This window comes from Haemaphysalis longicornis, unplaced genomic scaffold (assembly GCF_048455015.1).
Source record: "Haemaphysalis longicornis isolate Haplotype H1 unplaced genomic scaffold, Haemaphysalis longicornis Haplotype H1 scaffold_3, whole genome shotgun sequence".
In the NCBI taxonomy this organism is placed as follows: domain Eukaryota; kingdom Metazoa; phylum Arthropoda; class Arachnida; order Ixodida; family Ixodidae; genus Haemaphysalis; species Haemaphysalis longicornis.
The window spans coordinates 20,422,499-20,447,040 of NW_027526335.1; the positions used below are offsets into that span (position 1 = coordinate 20,422,499).

The following is a 24,542-nucleotide window of genomic DNA, read 5'->3' on the forward strand; positions in this document are numbered from 1 at the left end:
ACAGCATGATATACCGTATAGTTTTTGGCGCCGCTTCGGAAGAAACGTTGCCGGTGTGGCCCCATTCCTGCGGAGCCGGTCCTGTGCGCAGAGTCGGAGCTAGGCGTCAGCTTCTGTATTCAGAAAGCTTTCGAACAAAAGGAACATCTAGAGTCTAAAAACCAACAACAGCGAAAATGCGAGGCCAAAACAAATTCCAGGCCTTCGGGGCTCTCAGCTTTGGCAGAAGGCACTAGTATTCGTGGTAATTGTGTGTAAGGTAAAACGTTTTGCAACCTTGCCGAACGATCGAAAGTATTGTATCACATCACTTTACGTTGTCATAGCATGAAAGTGTGCCGACATGCACTATGGGGCACGAAAAATGTAGGTTAAGTTCCAAATAACCTATGGTGTGTATAGGCGCGTGCTGGTGCAGGCTTCTGACCAGTATGGAGGCTTATTGAGCAAAATGGGTAACGTGTACGGTAAAAATACAGTAACAAAATATGTTTCTTCAGGCTTTGAGGGACATTTCAGTACATTTCCGACAGCCATGCTTTTCCAATATTCAGACATGCGTTATAGTAACACTAACACTACAGTCAAGAATACTAGGAGGAGGAGAAGGAGGAGAAAACTTTAGCAGTAAAACAGAGCTGGTTATTGGGCGGGTTCCTCAGTCCAGGCCAGAGAGTAAGAGTAATTTTCTTCAATTCGTGGAACATCATCCTGAGTAGGCCAGGCTTTGTTCTTTACGCCTGAAGGGGTTGGAAAACAAAATAGCGGCTTGGACATATATATTGGCTGTGATTCTTCATAATACTGAAAACCGGCACGTACACTATTTCTTGTGTTTCTTAGCGAGTATATCAATCCTTCAACACCATAATCATGTCATAACTGTTCCGGTTGAGATTCAGTTCATTAGTTACAATAGAAATTCGGGGCGGAAAAGTCGCCTTCGAGTACCCTGGACAACGTCGTCTGCGCCGTATCGCGGTGGCGTAGCACAAACCTTCTCATTGCATTTGCATGTGAATAAACGCACGCTGCGAATATGCACCTTCTTGTACGTAGCCATACCAAAAGCCAATTTTTGAAGAAGGTAGTGTATGCCTTACAGCCTGAAGAAAATATCCACATGAACTATGTGCGCCTCTCAAACATTCCCAAACCTCCCAATAAGACGTGTGTGGCGGTGCAGAAAAAAATAATGCGTTGGGCATAGAAAAAACATTCACCTGATACAAGTCAACAACAATGAAATGAATAGAAGACAACCGTTTTGTTTCCTGCTTTGCGATATGCGTGTAGGGGCGCGCTGCTTGCTGCGTAGCATTACACTGTTGAGTCTTCGTAAGAACATCTCGAAAATACTTTAGGGGAGCCTACACATTTTGTATACTTATCGAGGAGCTCTGATCCCTGAACCTCGCAAATAAGCTAGAAAGGACGAGTTACACACGATTATCTGACTGATGCACTCAAGAAAGTTGGTCTCTCTCTCCTCTTTCATTGCCAACTTGTGCAGTATACAGCTTGAAGTTATTCAGAGTTACCAGAGGCTGGAAAAATAACTGAATTACTGGAAATACTCTTTTTGATGCCCTAAAAGATCAAAGCGTGCGATTTTTAGCTTAGGCTTTGCTGCCCCTCACAAGCGGACCACAGCAACATGAGTGTAGCACAAGTGTTGCAGACGACAGCGGCGTGACTCCCTAAGCTGACGTCAGAGCCAGGGGGAGCCACTGAAACATCTCACCGCCAATTCGGGGCGGAAAAGTCTTCGCCGTTTGCTTCGCCGTTCGACGATCTGGGCAAAAATTGGTATTTGAGTGCTTACGTAAATTTGTTATGCCAAAGGAGCCCAATGTGTTCAACTGTGCAAGTGTTTTATGTACATACGAAGCAAGAGTAGTAAAAATAAATGCGACCATGGGGTCAACCGTCACTTGCGCACTGTCGTCTGCTGCGTGTCCTTTTCGGTCTTCTGACGGCAAAAAAATAAATTAGAGTCGCCTCTACGGCTTTATGCAAGCTGAAAATGATCATTTCGAGTCGCTTGATCGGCTACTGGATCAGTTTCGGCATACAATGTGCTGTAGGCCAAACGATAACTGCAAATTTAGTACTTCAGGTCGAACCTATGTGTGCCGGAGTGCCCGCACAAGCGCTAATTGGTCGAGGCAGTTGCGTGGATGCAGAATGAATTGAAACCTAAAAACTGGAGTCAAGATAGCAATGAATAACTTATGAAAGCACAAAAATAAAGAATTATTCACTTTAAAACAAAATTTAACGTTAAATTTTCAGTTTGAATAATAAGCTTGTTTTTTTTTTTGGGTAGTTCGTGCGGCAACCGCAGTGGCATCACCATACGCACGATCCAAAGCAGGGGGTCTAGGTGCGGGCCATTTTTTGAGGCGGAGTTTCGCAACTGTCTACATCGAAGAGCTCTGGTCCTAAAATACTCTGCACCGTTACAGGCGAGGGAGTAAGCTGTTTGATTGTCGGGTACTGACTCACGGTCGTAGCCCAATGGGTAAGATGACTGACACTAACTCTGTCTGGTCTACCAGACACAGGCTCGAATCCTGCCGGTGCCTGTGTGATTTTTTGTGATTGCAAATGCTATGCGCACGGACATTGTGCGGTCCTAAGGTACTCTACACCTAAAATGCATGCACCATTGATGCAACTGTTTGCTGTCATTCTAAGGACAGCGAACGTGTTTAATTATCTGGGCCATGTGCAAACCTTGCCCGCACAAGCATAATTTACGTTCAACGAGAGCCCACAAGAATGCATTGTACAGTCCCACAGATTTGAAACTGTCTATCGAAGTGCCTATTCTGATGCGAGCGGTGGAAAGTGTGGCATGGAAAGAATGGCCACTGGTTGCGGTCATCGGGTGCAATGTAATGCTTACAGCATTATTCCTACAATGGCTAGCAACAGCTCGTGCATGGATCGCTTTGTCTGCTTCTTCTCCTGTGCCCGATTGCCGTTAGGAGCACGCTCATTACAGGGGCGTCTCTACTCCTACTGGTCATGGGTGCACCTTTTCGTGCCCCAACAATGTGTTGCAGGTGTCTCATTGAGGGAACCCGAAATAGCACACCATGCTGCTGCAGCTCGCGCACCTTGTGAGTTCGGTGCTTAGGCTGCCCATCGAACAAAACAAATGTTATGAGCTTCAAGGGTAGCTTTGAAGTTAGCCAACATTATGTTAAAGCTGCGGGTAATGGTAAAAATGAAGTATATTGGGTAGGAAAAGTTTATTGATACCCACATAGTAATATCACAGGGGCTGTTTGGACAATTGACAGTCACTGACAAACACTTCCAATAAATGGGATTGTAGTGGTGGCTCTGGCGCTGTTTGACTGCACTGCTTGAAAGGAGGCCTGGAATGAACACACTGGTTACTTTGTTTTCAGTGCTTCCCCAGTGACGTCACTACTGAGATGCTGTTGGAAATTTGATTGTCTGTCTATTTCACTGATCCATTTTGGCGAAAACGACGTTCTTCGGGGCAAGAGTGGAGTTAAGCAAGTTTTCAAACGCCAGGTCTTTCATATAAAGCCAGGATGTGGATGCTGGCTTCATGGTCTCTATAAGTGTGTCACATTTAAACCAATTGGGATGTCATACCAACTGTCTATTTCTACACTTGTCCTTTTCTTTTTGCAGAAAAAGATGGCAAAATCAGAGGCCTTGCAGCACCAAGCAACCTGTCAATGAATCAGACACTTGAAGGACACAGTGGTGAGTTTGTGTCGTCCTGCAATGTGTGGGTGTTACAAGGTACTGTCGGTCACAAAATAAATCAGACCAAGGGAGCGGTGCGCGGTAACTATCGACGCGACGGCTTCCAGCCGAGCGCCTGCTGTCGAGATAGCTGAGTGCGCATTCAGTTTTTTCGATTTCAGCCGCACCGCTTCGTTTCTCTCGAACGTGGCACCCGGCAGCGCCTTGTACGGTGCTCCGAGCGAGCGGCACGATTTGTGGCAGCAGCCAAAACACATAGCATGCACATCGCTCGCAACGGTGCCGTTCATACATCTTTGCGACATGTTGTCCGGTGCTCCTTTTATTGTCATCTTAATGACTGTAAAGAAAACTGGTGTTCAAACAAGTCTGCAATAAAGATTCACACACGACTAAGCCTGTGCTGGGAGCGTGCTGTTGATATCAAGCACTGAAAACAACCGCGGCGGTTATATCGCTTGGGGAAAACAGAACAAAATACCCAGTTAGGCTGAAATTAAGGGGGCAGTTGGGTCTTTGGGGCCGAAAAACGGTAAAAAAAAGCGTTTTCTCAAAAATGGCATTTTTGGCCTCCACAGCCATTTTTCTATCAGTCTGTAAATTTCCTCATCAAAAGACACCATATGTTGTTATTATATTATAATAGCATTTTAAAGTGCACTCTACAGCTCAGTTAGCACAGAATTCGATGGTGAAACGGCACTTTTCTTGCAATGCAAAGCTAGCATTTCATCCTCAGATATCTTGGCACCCAGAGGAGGTACAACATTAATTCTTTTAGCTCCTGATACCGAAATGTGTTGGGAATACAATGTTGGAAACAAATTTTTCAAATGGAGGCTTCGGAAAATTATTATTGTGTTCAATTGGCGCCACCTGCGAGCCATTTCTGGCAGAGCGCGAGAGAAGCGAAGTTCCCTGTGTTGTAAAACGACGAAAAATAGCTGAATCAAAAAAGTTCTTCCTATGTTGTATTCTTTAGTCATTTGTCTGCCTAGCCACGTGATAATTGCCATTCTGTATGAAGTAGTTATTTTGTAACTGTGACCCAGAATAATGGCAATTAATCATTAATTAACTCAAAATATAATCAACTCACAAAAAATCTAATGGCAGATTTGAAATCAGCACAAAATACTCTATAACGTAGTGCGTTTTCATTAAAACTGGTTGGTAAATAAAAAAAATAGCCATGAGATGTTTCAGTTCTTTCAAGCCCTGTTCACACAGCACAAGCAGTGAGCGCTCTCCTGGAGGACCACGTGGGGCTCGAGCTGGGGTGGCCTCCGTGCGGGGCAGACCTGAACCCCAGTGATAATGTCTGGGGAATAATGAAAATGAACCTCGCCAAAAGAAATGACTGGGGCCGCACAGTTGACCAGTTGTGGAATGCAATTGCAGAGGATAGGAAGGCCTTTGCTCCCGTCCAGAAATCGTAGTCTCTTTACGAGTCGCTTCCTCGACGCATTCGTGAGGTAGTCGAAAATGACAGCCACTTAACACTCACCAGCTTGTAGTAAATCACTCGCTGTACCGTCTATTTCTTATAGGAAGTGAATACACCACCACGGTTGTTTTCAGTGCTTCATATCACCTGAACATTCATCACATAACAACCAGCCCTGGTTCTTTATTGCAGACTTGCCTAATGCCATTTTTATTTACAGGCAATAAGATGAAAATAAAAGAGCGCCAGACAACATATAAGGGTGAACGGCGCCGCTGTGTGAGATAAGCGCATGTTACACGCTTTCGGCTGCTGCCACAAATCAGGCCGCTTGCTCAGAGCACCGCGCAAGACGCTGCCGGGTGCCACATTCAGGAGAAACGAAGCGGTGCGGCCGCGATCGAGAAAAGTGACATGCATTGGCAAGAATAGAATGCGCATGTGCCCTCGTCTATCTCGACAGCAGGCGCTCAGCCGGAAGGCGTCGCGCCGATAGTTATCGCGCACCGCTCCCTTGGTCCGATTTATTTTGTGACCGACAGTAGACTGTTACTCTGTGCGGGAGGAACATATGCACTGATTCTTCTCAAAAGGCACCCAACAGGCAAGACAGCATTTGTTATAGCCTACAGCACTTGAGCATCAGCGTACAGATGCAGCGATGGTGAATAGTGTGCTTACATGGTACTCCTAATTTGCTTAACTTTTTAATTTTTAACCACCCTATCTGACATGTACCCATGCTATTTAATGACATGAGTACGGAACAACATTCCAAAAGGCAGTCAATATTGTTTAAGCAGGGTGCCACCAGATTTATGTTTATTATATTTTGTATGTATATTAGGGGCTCTTTGGAACAGATGCTTCAAGTGCGGAGCAGCAATTTTGGATTGTAAGAAGCATTTATTAAATAGCAAGAAATACACAAAAAGTGGCTTGCATGTCATAACAATAATTTACTCCTTGAGCAGCAAAGAATGACAAGCTTACGGATAGAAAAAACAGCAAGTAAACACAGTACAAAAAAAAAGGTCACAAGAAGAATGCTGTTCCTATTCAAATTTGTTGCTCCCATCCACTCTCTTTCCGGGCACTGTGATTGCTTGCTGGTTTTCTTTCTGCAGACATGTGTCTCCGGACTCAGTTGATGACACTTCTGCAGGAAATTGCAATTTTCTCTTGTGTTTCAGGTGTTGTGCAAGTAGTGGCTTGGAATTCACAGTTTCAAAAGCTGACTTCGAGTGACCAAAATGGACTCATAATAGTGTGGATGCTGTATAAAGGTCTGCCTCAAAACACCTCCACTTTCACGCAAAGCTCCACGCTTTGTCCAGCATCGTTCGATTTCCGATCCCGCAAATGTTCAGATATTTCATCCTAGTTTTGTTTCCAGGGTCATGGTATGAAGAAATGATCAACAATAGAAACAAGTCGGTGGTTCGAGGAATGGCATGGAATGCGGATGGGCAGAAAATCTGCATCGTTTATGATGACGGTAAGTACTTAATGTGCTATACTTGGCACTCAACCACACTGAGCTTCATTGTAGGTTCGATAACATAATAAATGAAATTAAGGAGCCTAGTTAAATGGAATCATATTGCATTTTATTATTCACAGGTGCGGAAGGGAAGGGTGTAAGCAACACAGGCGACAGTGTGACTTACATTGAACGGCATTAACCCTTTCAGGGTCACGGACGTACATATACGTCCTCTGCAAACACCTTCAAAATGGTCAATAACGTATATGTACGTCATCGCTTGTATGCTTAAAAAGCGCGCCTTTTTCGCCAACTTCTCTTGCTTGGCATGTGCTGCCACACTGCAGAAATACGCCAAATTATTTATTTGCGCCGATGGCTCTTTTTATTTTTTTTATGATTTACTTTAGCAGCGCACTGGCTATCACTTGTGCATCCGGTAATGAGGGGGCGTGCTGGGTATCACCCACCGGGCGCCTGGGCGCCTCGCTTCTTGCGCCTGCCACAGACCAAGGGCGCCTGCGAAACTGATGAGAAGCTTTTCTCGTTTTTTTTTTGGGGGGGGGGGTATTTGATAGGAGCGGTGCGCCATCTATCACTCGCGCATCCGGCCGCGCGCCCGCGCGCAGTGGCTGGTTTCGGTATCGTCCTCGGGGCGCTTCCCGCTTTTTGCGCCCGCGAAACTGATGTCTATCTGATTTCGATTCACTCAAAAGGTGCCGGCTTGTTACTCTCTTGTTTTTATTTAGAATTTTTCTTGTGTTACTCATGAATAAACCACATGTATGTAACAACACAAACAATTTTTTTTGTCGCTGTATGGTTGCCCTAAAAAAATTACGATAATTTTTTCTCGAAATAGACTCATCCAAAGAATTTAAATCAGCAGTAACAAAAATCGACCCTGGGGGGTCGCATTTGGCAAAGAAATTCGACCCTGAAAGGGTTAAAAGGAAAGGAAAGAGAATAATGGGGTACTAAGAAGAAAATTCAAGGACAAAGATTGCATTTGGATTACAAAGGATTGAGGCATGTAGAAGTCGCTAAGAGAAAGACACCTTTGTCCTTCACAGGGTATTTTAGGGCTGGTGACGGAGCTAATTTTTTCAAGGTCTTCATTCCAGTGATTGTGGCAGTAGGCCCACTATAGTTTGCCTTGCATCTTTATGTTCTTCCCCATTCCACGCAGGTGCTGTGATTGTTGGCTCTGTGGATGGAAACCGAATTTGGGGGAAAGAGCTGAAGAACCTTCATCTGTACCTGGTGGAAGTGAGTCGTTTTTCTCCAGACTCTGCTGAACAACTTGAAGAAGTGCCATGTGAAATGCAAGCCCGCTACGACAGAATTGGCAGAGCTCTCTGGGGCAGCTGGGTGGGATTTGTGTACATTTTGCTGTTACCAAGCCTGCTTTCTTACTTTGATAACCGCTGACTGTGCAAGCTTGGATAACCCATGTGCCATTCAGTAATCTGTGAATCCAACAAGGTTACTCGTGCCACTGTGACTACCTAGAATGTGCTAGTTTGAAGTGAAACAGGGTGGTACATTAGAAAACACGAAAAGGGAGGTATGATGGGAGGAATACTTAAATGTGGGAGGTGCATGTAGGTTAAATCAAGGGGGGCAAGTATAGTTTCCTGGCTAATGTGTCGCTGGCAGTGATGGGGAATCCCCATGGACAAAGCCACATAGTTTCCAGTGCTCTTGCAATGCACACAAGCTCAGGCTTACACAGAGCCCACGAGTTATGTGCAGTGGTTATTGAAGGGATGATACAGTGACAGCATGATGGCACATTGCTTTGTGATGGCAGCTACTTAAGTAGAGGCTTGGCGTTCCTAAGTTGCTCACACATCTATTGGCTAGATGGCAAGGCGCATTCATCTTGAGGGCTGGCTGCTTGGTTGACAGCGTCTGAGTCGCCGTAGAGGTATATTATTGTGTGCCATGGGCATTCGCTACCCAAATTAAGAAGCGACGTATGTAACGTGGAGAATGCATCAGGCGTTGGTTCTATGGTGTGGTTAACCTTGCTTTATCAGGGTGCCCAAACAAACACAATGCGGGTCCAAAGCAACAGGAAGTGACGTGATATTGTTTGATAGGGTTCCAGAAAAGCAGCCAAAGCCACAAGATGACAATTTCATGGGACTGTGAAGGTCTCCAAAGTGACTGCTGAAATAATGTGGCCTGCTTTGTTTGTGGGGTTGAAACTGACACTCACTGTTTCTTTCTCTCTTTTGCAGTGGTCTCCCGATGGGAAGTTCTTGCTGTTTGGAATGCAGAATGGTGAAGTCCATGTGTACGAACAAGGCGGAAATGCTGTGGCAAGTATTGGTTCTGTGCAACCATCACCAATCGTAATAATGCAGTGTAAATGTTTTTGAACAGGATGGAATGATTTTGTTTCCATGGGAGTAACATTTTTTATTTTGGCCTGAAAGCTACGGGGCCTTGGCGGTAAGGGTACCTGAAATACGAGAACCAAATCAGTCTTTCTTGATGGTTGTCCATGTTTAGGTGACATATGCCACTTTCAGCAAGACCTGTTCTTTATTAATGAACCGAAATTAATGAAAATTGGAAAGACGGTTGTTTTCATTTTAGACCACTCTCCTTACCACAGCAGTCATTGTCAGAATTGTTTTTTATCCCGCACGCAGTCCAAGATCTCTCTGCCGCTGCTGCACAGTTCCAGTGGCACCAAGCTGATTGGCATGCACTGGTACAACCGGTGTCTGCCGGAGCCCGGCTGTCCTGTCCTGGCCATCGGCTACGAGAACGGCAAGGTGCAACTCATGTGCAACGAGAGCGACGACTGTAAGAACCACTTGCGCTCGTTTGCTGGAGATCTGGGAATTTCGTTTGGGGATGTCCTGTGCTTGGCAGAGGAAAATAGGGCGTGCAAGCTGAGAACGCTGGGAAAAAGAGTGTGTTGTAGTATAATAGTGCCCTCCCACTACATAACATGTAACCTCGGCAACATGCGGGTGTCATTTGCTTTCAGTTTGAGAGCCTAGACAGATTGTGTTTGCACCTGTTGCGTACCGAGAGTGAATGAAGCTTAGACATGAAACATCACACAGCGAAACATTTACAATATTGCTTTTACCCCTTACTTCTTGGAAGGAGTTAGAAGGTGTGTCTGGCATCTCTCGAGCTCCCTTTTCCTGCCTTTATAGCTTGTTGCAACTACAAGGTGACTGTGTAGTTTTGTACTGAAGTGTCCTGGCAAGGTGTACAAGAACCGTATTAAATTGAATAAATGCAATTTTTAAGGTAAGGGCCTCTAACTGGTTTTATACGGTAGCCCAAGTACCAATTCAATATATATTTTTTCAAGAACTTTTACTGCATGTGCCTGTAAAGCTTATTTTTTTCGTTAGTGCATGTCACACTTAATGGGGACTCCAATTTTTTGTCTTTGCAGGGATTTTTCTTCTCCTAGCACTCCTTCACATGGCTTATCCATATTTAAGCAGCCAGAACATGTGTGCGTCATCATAAAGTGCTCCCCATTTCTATCTTTACAGCTCCCCTTGTCCTAGACACTGACATGGTGGCCAGCTGCCTCCAGTGGAACCACGATGGGACCATGTTGGCTGTGACAGGAAAGAGCTACGGCCCTGAAAGCGAAAAGAAAAACATGGTCAAATTTTTCAACCCCTATGGCCAGGTGACTGCTTGCTTCAGCCTGATGCCTCGTGCGAATTGGTTGTGCACTGTGTAACCGTTTAATTTGGCTGCGTCGAACAAGGCTAGTTTTGGCAGGCGCAATAGTGAACCGGTGTACACTATTGCACCTTTGTTAGTTTGTTGTACTCCTTGGTGGTATACAATGAACTAGCAATAATGTGTGGGTGTTAATCTTCTTTTTTAGTCTTCCTGTATTGTATCTTCCTGCATCTTGGCAAAAAATTTGGTGTCCAAAAGTGACAATGACATTTATTTGTTCAGAATCTCTAAATTATGTATCTCACACTGGTGGGCAGAATGCATCAGAATTGTTGTGTTTGCATGCTTTTACTGCTTAGAAGTTCTGCAGTAAATCAGTGTCGGAATTATATAAAAATTAGCAAGAAATTCCTTTTTTTTTAACTATCAGCTTTCTTCTACCTGAACTTCGCCTGACAATAGCGTTTTTTTGCTAGTAGCAGTTGCTCTATTCATTTGCAGAAAGTGCTAGTGGAACATTTGCTGTAAAAAGAAGCACTGAGGTACAGTGTAGATCATTTATAATGTAATTGTTTATAGTGTGGGACCGGGTACAATGCAGGTTTTCCTGGCCACCGGTAGGCCTTCCATTGAACTCAGTGCGTAAGCATACCGCTTCTAATGTGATTGCCCGAAGCGCAATACCGTTTATAGTGCGGTTTTTTGGTTGGTTCGCTGATCAAGCGGGGCAGCGGGGGGCATCTTTTCAGGGTCGCCAAAAAGAAAGAAAAAAGATGGATTCAGCCATCCAATACAGCCCACGCTCCCTTCTCACCTCTTACTTAGACACAGGAAACAAAAAGAATAAGCACCCGTTAGTTTGCATGTTCCGTTCACAACTGCCCTTTGTTACATGAGGAACGTGTCCCCAAACCGGGCTCCGTCGCCTCATCATGTAAGGTAGCTTGGTGGTCGAGTGGCCTGCAAAAGTTGCTGCCTTGGTGTTGACGACAAAAAGCCAGAGGCAAAACTTCACTGGTTTACTGCATGGCAAGAGATGATCAGCAATGATACAGGAACAGCACCTTTCTGAGCAAAATTAGAGCATGACTCGAATCAAGCGACAGCGTGGTTCGTTGCTGTTAATCGATTGTGTTCTGCTCTTGCAGAAGCTGCGTGTTTATCCCCGAAGTGCTAAGGGTTAAACAGCTTTCCTAGTGCTTTGCACGCAACATGAAAATAGTACAGATGCGCACAAACACTCTTTCCCGAGTTCGTGAGGGCCGGCAGTCGCGGCGCTCGTTGAGTCTCAGAGAGGAGGGAAAGGAGATCTTGGCTGCAGTGCCCGCTTCGCAGGTGCAAGTCTCAACAGGAAGAACAGTTTGTTTCGTATTTTGCCGAGGTTGAGTTACTGACAGTGGGGGCACCCACATAGCAAACATTCTCCGGCATGTTGTAGCCTGTTCGAGGCAGGCAGGCTTTCTTACACAGCACCGGAGCTCTGCTCAAAACTTCCAGCAGATGTGCAGGGGGTAGCAGCGTGCTGAATTGCAACACTTTGCTCTTGGCACACATCTGAAGATAGCGCCCCCCTCTCCCCCCCTCCCCCTTCCCGCGCCCGTAGATTGTCGCAATTACGACCTTGTGAAGATAAGCAATTCACCACCCTTTTCTTTTTCAAATATCTGGAGATAGCGAGCCTAGCCTTGACACTGGAGGCTTCTACTGCCTGTAGGTAGCACTGATAAGCAACTGCCTTCAACATCATGAATAGAAGGCGCCGATGAAAAAAAAACCCGGCTTGCGTTCTTATCACGTTGCCTCACCGGCATAAGCTGGGCTGCTTCCCTCTCTGCAGCATCCATTATTTTAGATGCTAAAGAATGCAGATCCCTCAAACACAAACACAAATTATATGTTGAAGACGTGCTCGCAGTTTGTAAGACTGTGCAGCGGTGTCTGATGCCAAAAAACAAAACGACAAAATAAACACCGTACTTCCATTGTTAAGTGACGCTCGTTTGAGTGATGATAAACAAAGAATGTTTGAAAGGTAGCTTGCGATGTGGTTGGATTCACGCATGTTTTGTTTGGGTGGATTTTCGCAACTCCCATGACATACGTTATAAGCGGTCTACACTGTATATAAAGGACGACTAAGTTCTCTTTGGGCCTTCTGTGCCTTAGCCAGTTGTGCTGATATTTATTTTTGTTGGTGGAGCTGGTAAAGGTACTGCTGAGAAACAGCTCTGGAAAAGTGGGGCCATTTCATGCTGTGGTGTAAAATGCAAGCTTGAACTTCCATTCAAGTTCACACCACTGGAAACATGATCATCAGGAAGACATAGGGGGTTTCTTTAATGCCCTGGCATTTGTTTCAGTTGTTTTAAAATTAACCATCTTAACTACATTGTCTGCTTTTCATGTTTAGGGTCATGCGTTGACAACTGTTTAACCTACATCTTAAATGTAATCTTAGTCTGTTCTGATCAACTGAGCCATCTGGCAAAAAAGCCGTGAGCCTCATTTGATTTTCTTTTTCCCAGTACCTGCATACCCTGAGAGTGCCTGGCAAGGAGATATCTGCCTGTGCCTGGGAAGGAATGGGCCTTCGCATAGCCCTGGCTGTGGACTCGTTTATATTCTTTGCCAACATTCGCCCCGATTACAAGGTGAGCTCAGTTAGCTTCAGTGTGTGTATGGGCGCGGGGGGGGGGGAAACGTTTGCAAGCAGTGAAAAGGGAGAGTTGAAGGTGATTAGTTGTGGCTTGGTTATATTGAAATTGTTGCCTGCTTCACTTATTTTGCAGTGGTGTTTTGTGGCGAACACGGTGGTTTATGCTTTCAACAAGACGGACCGTGTCGAGAGCACTGTGGTCTTCTGGAACACCAACACAAATGAGGTAAGCTGTTGGGAATTTTATTGCCGTACATTCTTTCATTCTCATATGTGCGGCGCAATTACAAGTGGTTCGGGCTTTTATCCCTTTCCTGCCCAGAAAAAAGATTTTAGAAAAAATGGCCACAAGTAGTTAAATTTTGTGTATTTACCCCTTTCTAATGATGCTTCGACAAGTGAAAATGGAAATCTCAGAGTATTTCACAGAGAAAACTAACCCACACATATGTGTGGGCGAGGCTTCTATTCGTATGATCTGCGCGTAGTAAGAATACCTTGAAAATGCCATCAGGCGTGGAAAAACTGCATTTTTACGTATTATTTATACGTTTTATATTGTTTTCAGCATTACTTATATTATAAATAGGATTTTTTTGAATATACATAATAATGAAGTTTTAAGTAATGTAATTAATAACTGTAATTAATATTATTATCACAAGTAATTACGGAACTAGTTCAAGGTTAAGACGCAATAAAACATTACCAATGACCCAGCACAAAACCGCGAATAAATGAGACACCAAGGAAGCAAGAAAAAATTTTTTATCGCTAGCGCTGCAGTGCACGAGCCCGCCACCCTGTACCGCCAAGCAAAATTTTCATAACGACGAAAGCCCAGCCCACACATATGTGTGGATGGATTTTTCAAGCGTGATGACGGAACGCATATGAAGGGAACGGGTGTATTTGTTAGCCGATCGTGTTTTTCCAAGTCCTGCAAGTCGTGTCTTGCGCTTGTTATTCAGAAAATACGAGAATAGCAAGAATAAATATCAGTTTTCATCTTGAAGGCGGCTAGCGTGATCGCGCCGGCTCGGGCGCCATTTTTAATTTGCGGTTTCGCGCCCCCTGCTGGCGAAATGAGTGAACTACCGAAACCAATAAAGTCTCGTAAGCGTTCGCAGCGACTACCCAGGGCTGTGAAGCCGAAACCGAAACAGGTGCCACTTATTAAACGAATTTGTTGACCCACACGTTTGTGTGGGCTGGGCCGTAAAGGGTTATAAGAAAATCTCTTGCAGCGCAGTCTGGTGGAACATCAGTGTTGTTTGTACAAAAGAAACGAGCAGTTTTTTTTTTTGTTATGTTTTGGTTTAGCTTAGCAACCCCCAGAGTATTAATGGGGCAAATTTAGCCAAAGGAAAATGAGAAAATGCATTTCCTCGATTCTAGCATGGCCCTGATTTTAGTGATAAAAAGAAAGGAATCTGCTGAGATTCCCAACCTGATAACCAAGATTTAATTTAGCTTAGATATTGTGGTCACCTGGAACTGTTCAGAGTATTGTAGTTCACATCAGAGCACAGAGCACATTGTGACTGTGAACACCTTTTCACCAAAACGTATGAGCAACCCATGATGAGAGATATTATGCCTTGAACACCATGGTTTTGCAATTGTGAAGATGATGCGCCAGGAGATTTATAAGCAACATGGCTGTGTGGCAAAGCCAAGCTGGATGAGTGAAGCTGCAGTCACTAAACTTGCACATCTGAGAATAGTCTAGTTGCATTCCAGATTTGCACCGATTGAAAAATGCCAACAGGGTGTGTGTGCCATCGTGCAAGTGCAGGTGTGTGGGCAGCAATAATACCTAGTCGGAGTTGTGTGCTCACATGCTGCCTCTCTGTCCACGTTCTAGGCATCCAGTTTTCATGTTATCAGTAAGCCCCTGTGAAAAAAAATATGCCTGGTTTCTGCTCTTAACTGTGGGTTTCCTTTTTGTGAACAGAAGTACGTCAAGTATATGAAGAACCTCCAACGAATGTGTGCCATGGGAGAATTCTGTGCGATGGCCACCAGAGAAGAGGGCAACAGTGCCAAGGTACCGTGTCCCTTTGATTGATACGCTGCAGGACGTGCCTTTTTTGTGAGTAAACGATGCATAAATTTGAGAAAAAAGGTTAATTGTAATTTTTTTGTACAGAGTGTTTGTATTTCAGCCTGATATGAAACTACAGAAGCAATTTTCAAACTGTGCATTTCCTGAAGCGTGTAAGGCTCTTTCTGCGGGAAAGGGGGGGGGGGGCATTCTTACTGCAACTACAGCATCTCAGATACTGATAAAATGGCTGCCTTCGATAAATTGATGCCCAGTCCATCTAAAGCAGACACATAATGACGTTTAGATGCTGCGCAGTCACTGATGTTTAGAAAGAAGTTTGGACTGCAGGTGGAGCAGAAAACGGGCCCCAGGACACCTATCTTTCCTTTCATCCTTGCACACAGCGGCATATGTGTTTTATCGCACTGGCTTGTAATGGCAATGTAGCAAAACGCTGACATTTTAGTTGGTAGCCCAAATGCGGAAGCACAAAATTTATGTGTGGTGTTTGTTTCGTCAAGGAGTTTGTTCACCAGCTGGAGAAGGTTTCTGCTTTTGTTGGCTGAGGGCCGGATCTGCGTCCTCTTTTCACATGCAGTACGCCCTGACTGTGTGCAACTCCATTGGGACCCCTGTGGACAGCACCACAACGGAGGTGGAGCCCCTGCACCTGTCCATGACGGAGTCGCACGTGTTTGCGGCCTCCAAGGACCAAATCTTGACCTGGCGCTTCCAGACGCCCAGGGGACGCACCGTGCTTGAGCTCTCTGGCCAGCGCAGCAAGTCTGTGATGGAAAGGTGCGACACCCACGGATATGGAGGCCAACTGTTTCTGCTTCCATGGGTTTGCTTGTCTATCGTGGAGAACCGCTTGTGTAAAAGCTGTCTTGCACTATTTCAGATCAGTATAACAACCATCTCACATCTTCGTATTGAAATTAAACATTAAGTATTAAACATTGTTTTGCAGTATCACTTTTATAACATGCAGGTGTTGGTTGAACACTTTCTTATACAGTGACAGGTGGCTAAGTATGGAGGGAGACTATGTCGCAGACTATGGAGTCTGCGATAACATTGCGCTTTTGAGTATTTATCGGCGCTATTATTTTAGGGTTGTACACGTCAATGAGGTTCCCACAGAAGAAGATTTTGGTGACCTGGACAGAATCTACGAGGTAAGTTGACGGTCTGGCTTTGATTGCTTTTGTTCTAAAACTTGTGAACGTTATGTCAAGCTCTTGTACTTTTTCCGTTGTAGGCAAAAAAGAAGCATCAGGTATGTGTCCCATCTCGCTGTTATAGCACTCCCTTTGAAAGTTGAGTCCCTTGATGGTGCCTGCATAATTCTATGTTTAGTTTCAGCCCAACACAGACCCCATATGCTGCCTCGCGGCGTCAGAGAAGATGCTTATTGTCGTAAGCTGCCCCTCACATCCTTGTTTTGTGCCAGATATTTTGGCATGATGTTCTGTGCATATGCTTTTCTCACGATACCTTTGTGTGGATCATTTCAGGGCAGAGAATCGGGGACCTTCCAGCGCTATTCCGTGCCACAGTTGGCACTTGTCCAGAAACATGCTGTCCCCTGTCGGCCAAACAAAGTCATGCTGAACTGCACTTCTAGGTGAACAAACACACCTTTTATTTATATAGTATAATACATAATAAAAAGTAAAGTCTGACACTCGTTTCAAAAAACAAAAAGGTTTGCTAACATTTCGGCCAGAGGGCCATCGGAGAAGGCTTGCCCTCTGGCTGAAACATTAGTAAAACAAAGTTTTTATTTTTGAAATGATTGGCAAACTCTACCTTGTAATATTTCTCTTAGACCATTAAAAAGTTCTCTGGTTTGACAGTGCGTGCATGCATGTGTGTGATACCCATGCCACACATACACTAAAAATGACATTAAGTGTTTAAGGCCTTAAGATACCGAATTACATTATTTGGGCGGGCCATGCTACATGCAAAAACGCAAAGGCAATAAATGTGTTAAACATGATGGTGATAATGGCCAAAAAGAGGAATGCACTCATTTTTAGAAGCTGTTTTAACGTAGAGAAAAACATCTTACAAGGGTTAAAGTTTTTTGTGAAGGAAAATGTTATGACAAATAGTGTTCTCTAAACAGTTGTGTGGGCCCTTTCTAAAAGTGGCTTCAGCAGCTGCATGCCATTGCCTGCCAGTGGTAGCCAAATCCGAAAAATTCAAAAGGAGTAACCGGATGTTTTGCCTTTTGTCGCTGCTTTAGTGAACATCATCTTCTTCAGAACTTTGCCTCCAAGAGGGCACAAAAATCGTATTATAATAAAACCCCGTTGATACGTTTTTGGTTCAGACTATTTCCCAGTTACTACGCTCAATTGGGAACACTAAAAATTCCCCATATAGTACGTTTCTCACCGGATGGTACGTTTTCCCGGATTGTACGTTTCTCCCTCATGTTTTTTTTTAAACGTATCGACGAGGTTCTACTGTATTTCGAAGTTCAGATACGTTTCCGCGTCACCACTCTGCTGCTGAGAGTTTCATTGGTTTCATTTGGTGCTCATCGCGTTTGAGAGTAGGCATATTTAAGGGGTCGTGAAGGTGAATGAGTTGTGCAGAACTCCTTAAAGCAAAACTGACATAAGAGCAAATGGCATTAGATTTTTGTGTGTAGCAGCAAATTAATGGAATTAAAACTTAAGGCAGGAAGTGCTTAATGTCATTTTTCATGTACGTGTGGCACGGGTATGAGTGTGAGGGAGAGAGAGAGAGAGCATTTCGTTTGGGATGCTTAAAATTATATTGCTGTTTTCACAGTTATATGGCACCACGCCTGTTAAATGTCCTAATGAGAGATATGTATCCTTTCTTTGCTGGAGCACACGATTGTGCTGTTTGCCCTTGGCATAGTGCTTCGAATTCCGAGACACCTCTTTCCCTCCTGCTGCAGTCGAATGGCAGTGATTGACATCACTGGCTGCCTGCTTCTCTACGACCTTGAGGCAAGGTCATCGGAAGGAGAGCAGCTGGCCTTTGAACGGCGCGATGTCTGGGACGTCAAGTGGGCAAAGGTGGGTGCGATGGATGTTTCCGAGCACTCCCCCACTCCGACTTCAGTGTTGCATGCCTCAGCTGCCATTCTGAATGCTCAGTACTGCGGAAGTATCAGGATATATGATACCATCTGCATGTCGTCATGCTCTATTAACTCTTCCGTGGCCACAAAAAGATGGCTGATTTTGAGTGCTTCCAGAAAACTTTTCTTTTACTCGAGCTACTGGACACATTTAGCATTGTTATGCATGAAATTGTAGCTTATAGATTTCTCTTTCAAGCACATAACAGCAGTTTTGTGAAAGGTGTAATTATTGACAGTTTATTGGTCAACGAAAAAAAGTGCACAAAAAGAGTATACACAAAACACAAATAGGCAATTTTACTGAGCCTAAAAATTATTTTAGGAGTTCTAAGATATACGAAAGGCCCGCCAACGTAGCGGCCCTGACGGCTGTTCTAATCCGCGAAGCCACTCGAGAGTCAGTCAGTCTCTTTAAAATATGCATCCAAGCACTCTTGTGTGTGTTTTCACACAATATCTTTATCACTGCAGTGGTAAAAACCAAGAAAAAAAATAGCGCTCTTGAGAAGCAGCGTGTGTAGCTCTGCAGCACTAATTGCACACGAGCGTCAGGCTGTCTTGAAGGTGATAACGTGATACAGCGCGGTGCATTTGACAAAATATCCCCACTGCACGTTTTCCAGACCCTACACATAAAAGTAATGCCACAGTTGTCAGATATTAAGCACAATTTGTTTATAAATACAGCGCGAAGTAAAAACAAACGTTGCCTGGCAGCACCTGTCGAAGTCTGAGGCTGTTGAACAGGAGAGTCTTCATCAGAACTAAAATCTGAAGAATCCACATCGTTGCTGGAGTCATCACTGCTGCTGGGGCAAAAAAAGGCAGTAGCAGCTTGGGCCTAAGTTCGTGAAACCGCTGTCCGCCTTTGCAGAGTGCGCAGTGAAACAGGATGTCATTTTCGCCCAACTTGCTGCCACCTTGGGATCAAATTTCACTCACGGCGCCATCTACCCACACGAAATGTAAACAAACGGCAACGAAACCGAAAAGGGAGTTTCCAATAAGCACGCCAGATGGCGGCAGTTGTCCGAATAGTGCCGTTTTCAGTTTTTGTGGGAGGTTTAAAAATCACCGTTCACCCGTGAACGATGGGCTATGGCGTGATCACAAAAGAGTTTAGTGCTCAAGTAACTTTTTAGACAGTACTCGGCCAGTTGTGGGATGACAGTGCGGTCTATATAGGCAAATTAATCGGCACTGCAGTAATACCACCTTTGAGTTCGACTGTGAATTGGCATCAGTACACTGCAGTTATCTCGTTCATAGGAGGAAAGGCATTACTTATGTGCATGCTGTGCTCTCTTTGTGACTGGATCTTGGCGTGCACATTGCTTTGAGGTTGTACTTGACAAATTTATCTGCCCTTGATACTGTGCAACTGTAATTAGGTAACAACAGTGTACATCTTTTCAGGAAATGTGAGCACACTTTTTGCAGTTGGAATTGATGTGAAACTTTTACTTGGGAAGCTTCGTAGTGCATCTTGTGCATCGTATGTATAGTTACGGTGAAACAGTGTCTGCTACTGTTAACTTAATAACCATTCAATGCATGGCCCAGGTCAATTGCATTTTGTTGGGAAGTTGTGTATCGAAATAAACTAGGGGAAGTGGTTAAACAGTAAAGTCTAAATGTTGCATTTAAAGATCGTGTGTCCTGCGCAGAGACCTCCCTGTTTAGAGCTTAGTTTCGAGGTAAGTTATGGTATTCTCAAGTGCTGAAAGTCTGGCATATGTACTCTGTGGAACTTTGCAGGATAACTCTGAGCTCTTTGTGCTGATGGAGAAGACACGCATGTACGTCTTCCGCAACTTGGACCCTGAGGTAGGCATTGTTTTTGTGGTGACCTCTCGCTGTGTAAGTGTCGTCTAGAAGGTACATAGCGAAAAATGTTTGTTAATTAATATGCATTTGTAGTGCACAAATTTAGTTTGATTCCCAACAAGTAAAAGTAAAGTTTTACAGGCTGGAAATTTTTATATCTAGCAATTTTGGGCCTCATAACATGCACCTTTTGCCAATGATTGTAGTAAAATAATGGACCTTTTTCCAGTAGCATAGCCCTCTTGTGGCAACCGCCCAAACCACACTTGGGGAATTATAGACAAACACGCCCCCTCTTTTTCCGCCTGCACTGCGAAGGTGAGGAAACCGTCTCACGTGCAACGCATGGTTTTGGTGGCAGAAAAATTTTTCGATGGCAGCCGTAGCGCCTACCTGTTGGCCGCTTTCAGGGCTCGGAAAACTGAGCAGCACTTAGCTGGCTTGGTGTTCGCAACTGGCTAATCCAATATGGCGTCGTTTTGTTTGCATTTTGCACCCCAATGATGGCGATCGGTCGCTGGGAGTGAGAGTAGTGCATGCACGGGGCGCTACTGAAAAAAGGTCTATTGGTTGGGGGCATGTAATTGGGCTAACCTTGACCTACCAAGTATGTGTGTGTTGTGAGCACCATGGACAAGGGGCTGCAAGCATTGATAAAAACTTGGTTCTAAACGCATCCTCCCCTGAAGGTGGCACATTGTGAATGTAGGTAATAGTCCATTGGTTGTTTTTCTACTTGCCCCTTCTCCGTCCCCACCCCCCTCGTTTGTAGGAACCGGTGATGTCGAGCGGCTACATCTGCAGCTTCTCAAACCTGGAGGTTAGGACCGTCCTTCTCGATGAAATCATGCAGGACCCTGAGAACCCGAGCCAGGAATTGGTGTGCAATATGGAAGCAAAGGTAAGGGTTTTTCACCCCTCCTCTGTGACAACACGTGTCTTATTACTTGAGTTTATAGCTACCAACACAGCAGTCCAGGATTTCTTGGCAAGTTTTTTTCTGCAAGAAAGAGTTGTTTATTTATTGAAAAGGCTTTGTATTTATATTGGGAGCTCGTATGGCAAACTCTTCCCTTATCAGCATGACTGCCTTTTTCAGAGCCTCTTTAAAAGTCCTAAGAGCACGTTAAAAATTTTACAATGGCACAGTAAGTTAAACAAATGAAATCTAAGGTTTGACGAAAAGTCGTCTGGTCGGGTGAAAGATACATAGTTGAAGAAAGTGGTTATCGGGTTTTAACTACGCCTTTGGTCGGCGATAACCACTTTCTTCAACTAGGCACAGTAAGTTGTGTGCGTGTGTATCCTTGTCACCTTTTCTCTTTTTGTTTTCTCATTGCAGTCGTTGAGAGATTCTAGAGATCTGTTGGCCAAGGTGGGTATTGAGGAAGCGACACAGTTCATTGAAGACAACCCCCACCCAAGGCTGTGGTGAGATTGCAATTTTTTCTGCCCCTGCATGAAGTGGGTTGGTAAAATTTGTTGCCTGTGAGGGTGGACTAAACACCTTGTTTGCGTGCAGGCAACTTCTGGCTGAAGCAGCCCTGCAAAAAATGGACTTTCCGACAGCAGAGGCAGCATTTGTACGATGCCGCGACTACCAGGGAATCCAGTTTGTCAAGCACATAGCCAATTTGCCTGTGAGTCATGCCACACTTTCGATCAAAACAGCACCAACTCTTTGACATGCTGCTGCAGTCGTATGGGTCTTCCTATTAGCAAGGTTAATGAACAGTTAATTTTAATTGGCTTCGTTGAATAAATTTCAGCATAATGTCATAGATAGAAGTGTGTGTTTAAAACAACATCCCAGTGACTAAAATGATTGACGCTCACTTCTTGTCCAGAACTTTAAGGGGGCAGACTGGTTTTAGAGCTATATTTCTTATTTACCAACCAATTTTAATGAAACTGCACTGCGTTATGGAGTTTTTTGTGCTGATTTCAAATCTCCTATTAGATTTTTTGTAAGCTGATTATATTTTGAGTTAATTAATGATTAATTGTCATTATTTTGGGACACAGTTACAAAATAACCACTCCATGCAGAATGGCAATTACCACGTGGCTAGGCAGACAAATGACTAAAGAATACAACATAGGAAGAACTTTTTTGATTTAGCTATTTTTGGTCATTTTACAACACAGGGAACTTCGCTTCTCCCGCGCTCTGCCAGAAATGGCTCGCAGGTGGTGCCAATTGAACACAATAATAATTTTCCAAAGCCTCCATTTAAAAAATTTGTTTCCTATATTGTATTCTCCACATATTTCGGTATCAGAAGCAAAAAAAATTTAAGTTGTACCTGCTCTGGGTGCCAAGATATCTGAGGATGAAATGCTAGCTTTGCATTGCAAGAAAAGTGCCTTTTCACCATCGAATTCTGCGCTAACTGAGCTGTAGAGTGCACTTTAAAATGCTAGTATAATATAATAACAACAAAATATGATGCCTTTTGATGAGGAAATTTACAGACTGTTAGAAAAATGGCCGTAGAGGCCCAAAATTCCATTTTTGTGAAAACGCTTTTTTTGACCGTTTTTCGGCCCCAAAGACCCAACTGCCCCCTTAACTCTTATGGAGCCATGAAGAGAAAATACAACTTCGTTTAATATGAAAGAACTAGGATTCAGTATCTCACTCAGCTCCATTAGAGCCACAAAAGATGTTTTTTTTATGAAAAAAAAAACAAAAACAAGAAGTATTTAAAAACATTCAAATTTTGCGCCACAGTGACGTGTTATGAGCAAGAATGACGTCATACGGGCCAACAATAAAATATAATTTTTAGTGCATTAACTGCACGTTACATTCAAGTGATGCGGTCAAATGGAACTAGAGGCCTCATTACAGACGTCCAGTCATGCATCGTCGCTACAGGTCAGTTAGGCGGCCACCAATCGCACAAACAAGGTTCCATGACATCATAGAAAAGTTGCGGGAAATTGGCTAGGGGGTCGCGACTGCTTCACCCGTTTTCTTTGATATCTCCGTTATTTGTTCGAAAATTGTGATGATATTGGTATCATTGTTATCGGGTCTAAGCAGTCTTTCTAATAAACCCAACTTGTATTTTGTCTTCAAGGCTCTTTTAATGCTTGTGAGCTGTGGTGTTTGCACTGTCTACACAATTTTCTGTGAACTGCATTCCATTTGAACAATCGGCATTCGTGAGTGCTGTTCACTCAAAACTGCTGCTATGCAATTAAGCTGCACGAGGGCAGCAAAAGATTTTACAATTTTTTGGAGGTGAACAGGGGCTCAGGCATTAGTGGCCGAATGCAACTGTTAAAAGATAAGCTGTTTTATATAAGGACCTATATTTCTGTGTGTTTCTTTGTAACAAATTGCTTCACTAAACGTTCACTGTGCAAAAAAGATGCGGACCACAGAAAGATACGTGACACAATACGCAGGCCTGTTTATGTGAAATTCGAGGTTTCTGTATGTAGGAGTCTTCTGTTGTCTAGTGAAGATAGTCTTCTTATAAAGTGCCTCCTAATGTTTTTCAGAATGAAGATATACGCAAGGCTGAAGTCAAGGCCTATTTCAAGCAGTTCGATGATGCAGAGAAGATCTACCTGGAAATTGACAGAAGGTGAGTGAACCGCCATGTTTTACAAAAGTTTGGTCAAAGCTGCTGTAAACTGTTGGTGGCTCCACTGGAAAATTAGGCAGCAGGAAGTTTTTCTCAAGTCATTAATTTTTCTTTTGTAAATAATTCAGTGCCCTTCCACTCTGGGAAGAAGGATGACCAGCGAAGCTGTAGTGCATGATGTTGGAGCTATCTTAGCGGGTAATTGTCATATACAGTTGAACCTCGATATAACGAACCTCGATTTAACAAAATTCGCGATATAACGAATTTTTCCAAGTTTTCTATCAAAATTTTGCTAAATCCATGTATTTTTATCTCGATTTTACGAAGTAATTTCGTGCGGCGCTTTCGATTTAACGAAGTCATGGCGAGAAAGGAAGAACGAAATTCCGGTCGAGGCACGTTTTATTTTGCCTCTCAGTGCCTACATTGGAAACTTTCAGCACTCATACTAACTCTTAAAATGCTAAAATGGAAGAAAAGCAGTGAATTATGCGGTTGACAACAATTAAAAGCGATGAAAGAAGCTGCTCAAAAACCGCTAGCGGTCATGGACGGTTTAATAGTGCGGCCACCATTTTGACGTCTCCATCGTTGCCTACGCCAGCGCCCTCTATGCTTAGGCTGCTGAAGCCTACTTCAAGTGTTTTGTTCTACGCGTCCTTGCTCACGGTGCTGCTGCTCTAGGTTGTGCTCGCTGATAACCACATTAATATTTTGTTCGTCCATCATTAGATGAGTCTTATAAGCAGCATGAGCACTCCAAGGGAAAGAAAAGTGTTCCCAACTAGAGCCTGAGGAAGTGTCGGTGAAACCGAAGGCCACCGAAGTGATGGATGCAATCGACGTTCTGCGGAGGCAGACAGGCGCACGCGAATGTTTAAAGGCCAACTGCACTCAAATTTTCGAGAACGTAAAA

The 24,542-nt window shown here is 44.0% G+C and overlaps 1 protein-coding gene across 3 annotated transcripts in view; it reads left to right on the forward strand.

Moving 5' to 3' along the window:
* Oseg4 (intraflagellar transport protein Oseg4) overlaps window positions 1-24,542 on the forward strand; it is a 46,552-nt gene that overhangs the window by 1,909 nt on the left and 20,101 nt on the right. For all 3 annotated transcript variants that reach the window (XM_077702540.1, XM_077702538.1, XM_077702539.1), the window contains exons 3-23: window positions 3,676-3,750; window positions 6,394-6,486; window positions 6,597-6,698; window positions 7,876-7,955; window positions 8,933-9,013; window positions 9,350-9,506; window positions 10,220-10,362; window positions 12,887-13,012; window positions 13,151-13,243; window positions 14,975-15,067; window positions 15,666-15,865; window positions 16,182-16,245; window positions 16,329-16,346; window positions 16,427-16,486; window positions 16,585-16,694; window positions 18,009-18,129; window positions 19,956-20,024; window positions 20,797-20,925; window positions 21,367-21,455; window positions 21,547-21,664; window positions 23,538-23,623. In XM_077702540.1, coding sequence (XP_077558666.1) covers window positions 3,676-3,750; window positions 6,394-6,486; window positions 6,597-6,698; window positions 7,876-7,955; window positions 8,933-9,013; window positions 9,350-9,506; window positions 10,220-10,362; window positions 12,887-13,012; window positions 13,151-13,243; window positions 14,975-15,067; window positions 15,666-15,865; window positions 16,182-16,245; window positions 16,329-16,346; window positions 16,427-16,486; window positions 16,585-16,694; window positions 18,009-18,129; window positions 19,956-20,024; window positions 20,797-20,925; window positions 21,367-21,455; window positions 21,547-21,664; window positions 23,538-23,623 — 2,107 coding nt within the window. The remainder of the gene's footprint in view (window positions 1-3,675; window positions 3,751-6,393; window positions 6,487-6,596; window positions 6,699-7,875; window positions 7,956-8,932; window positions 9,014-9,349; window positions 9,507-10,219; window positions 10,363-12,886; window positions 13,013-13,150; window positions 13,244-14,974; window positions 15,068-15,665; window positions 15,866-16,181; window positions 16,246-16,328; window positions 16,347-16,426; window positions 16,487-16,584; window positions 16,695-18,008; window positions 18,130-19,955; window positions 20,025-20,796; window positions 20,926-21,366; window positions 21,456-21,546; window positions 21,665-23,537; window positions 23,624-24,542) is intronic.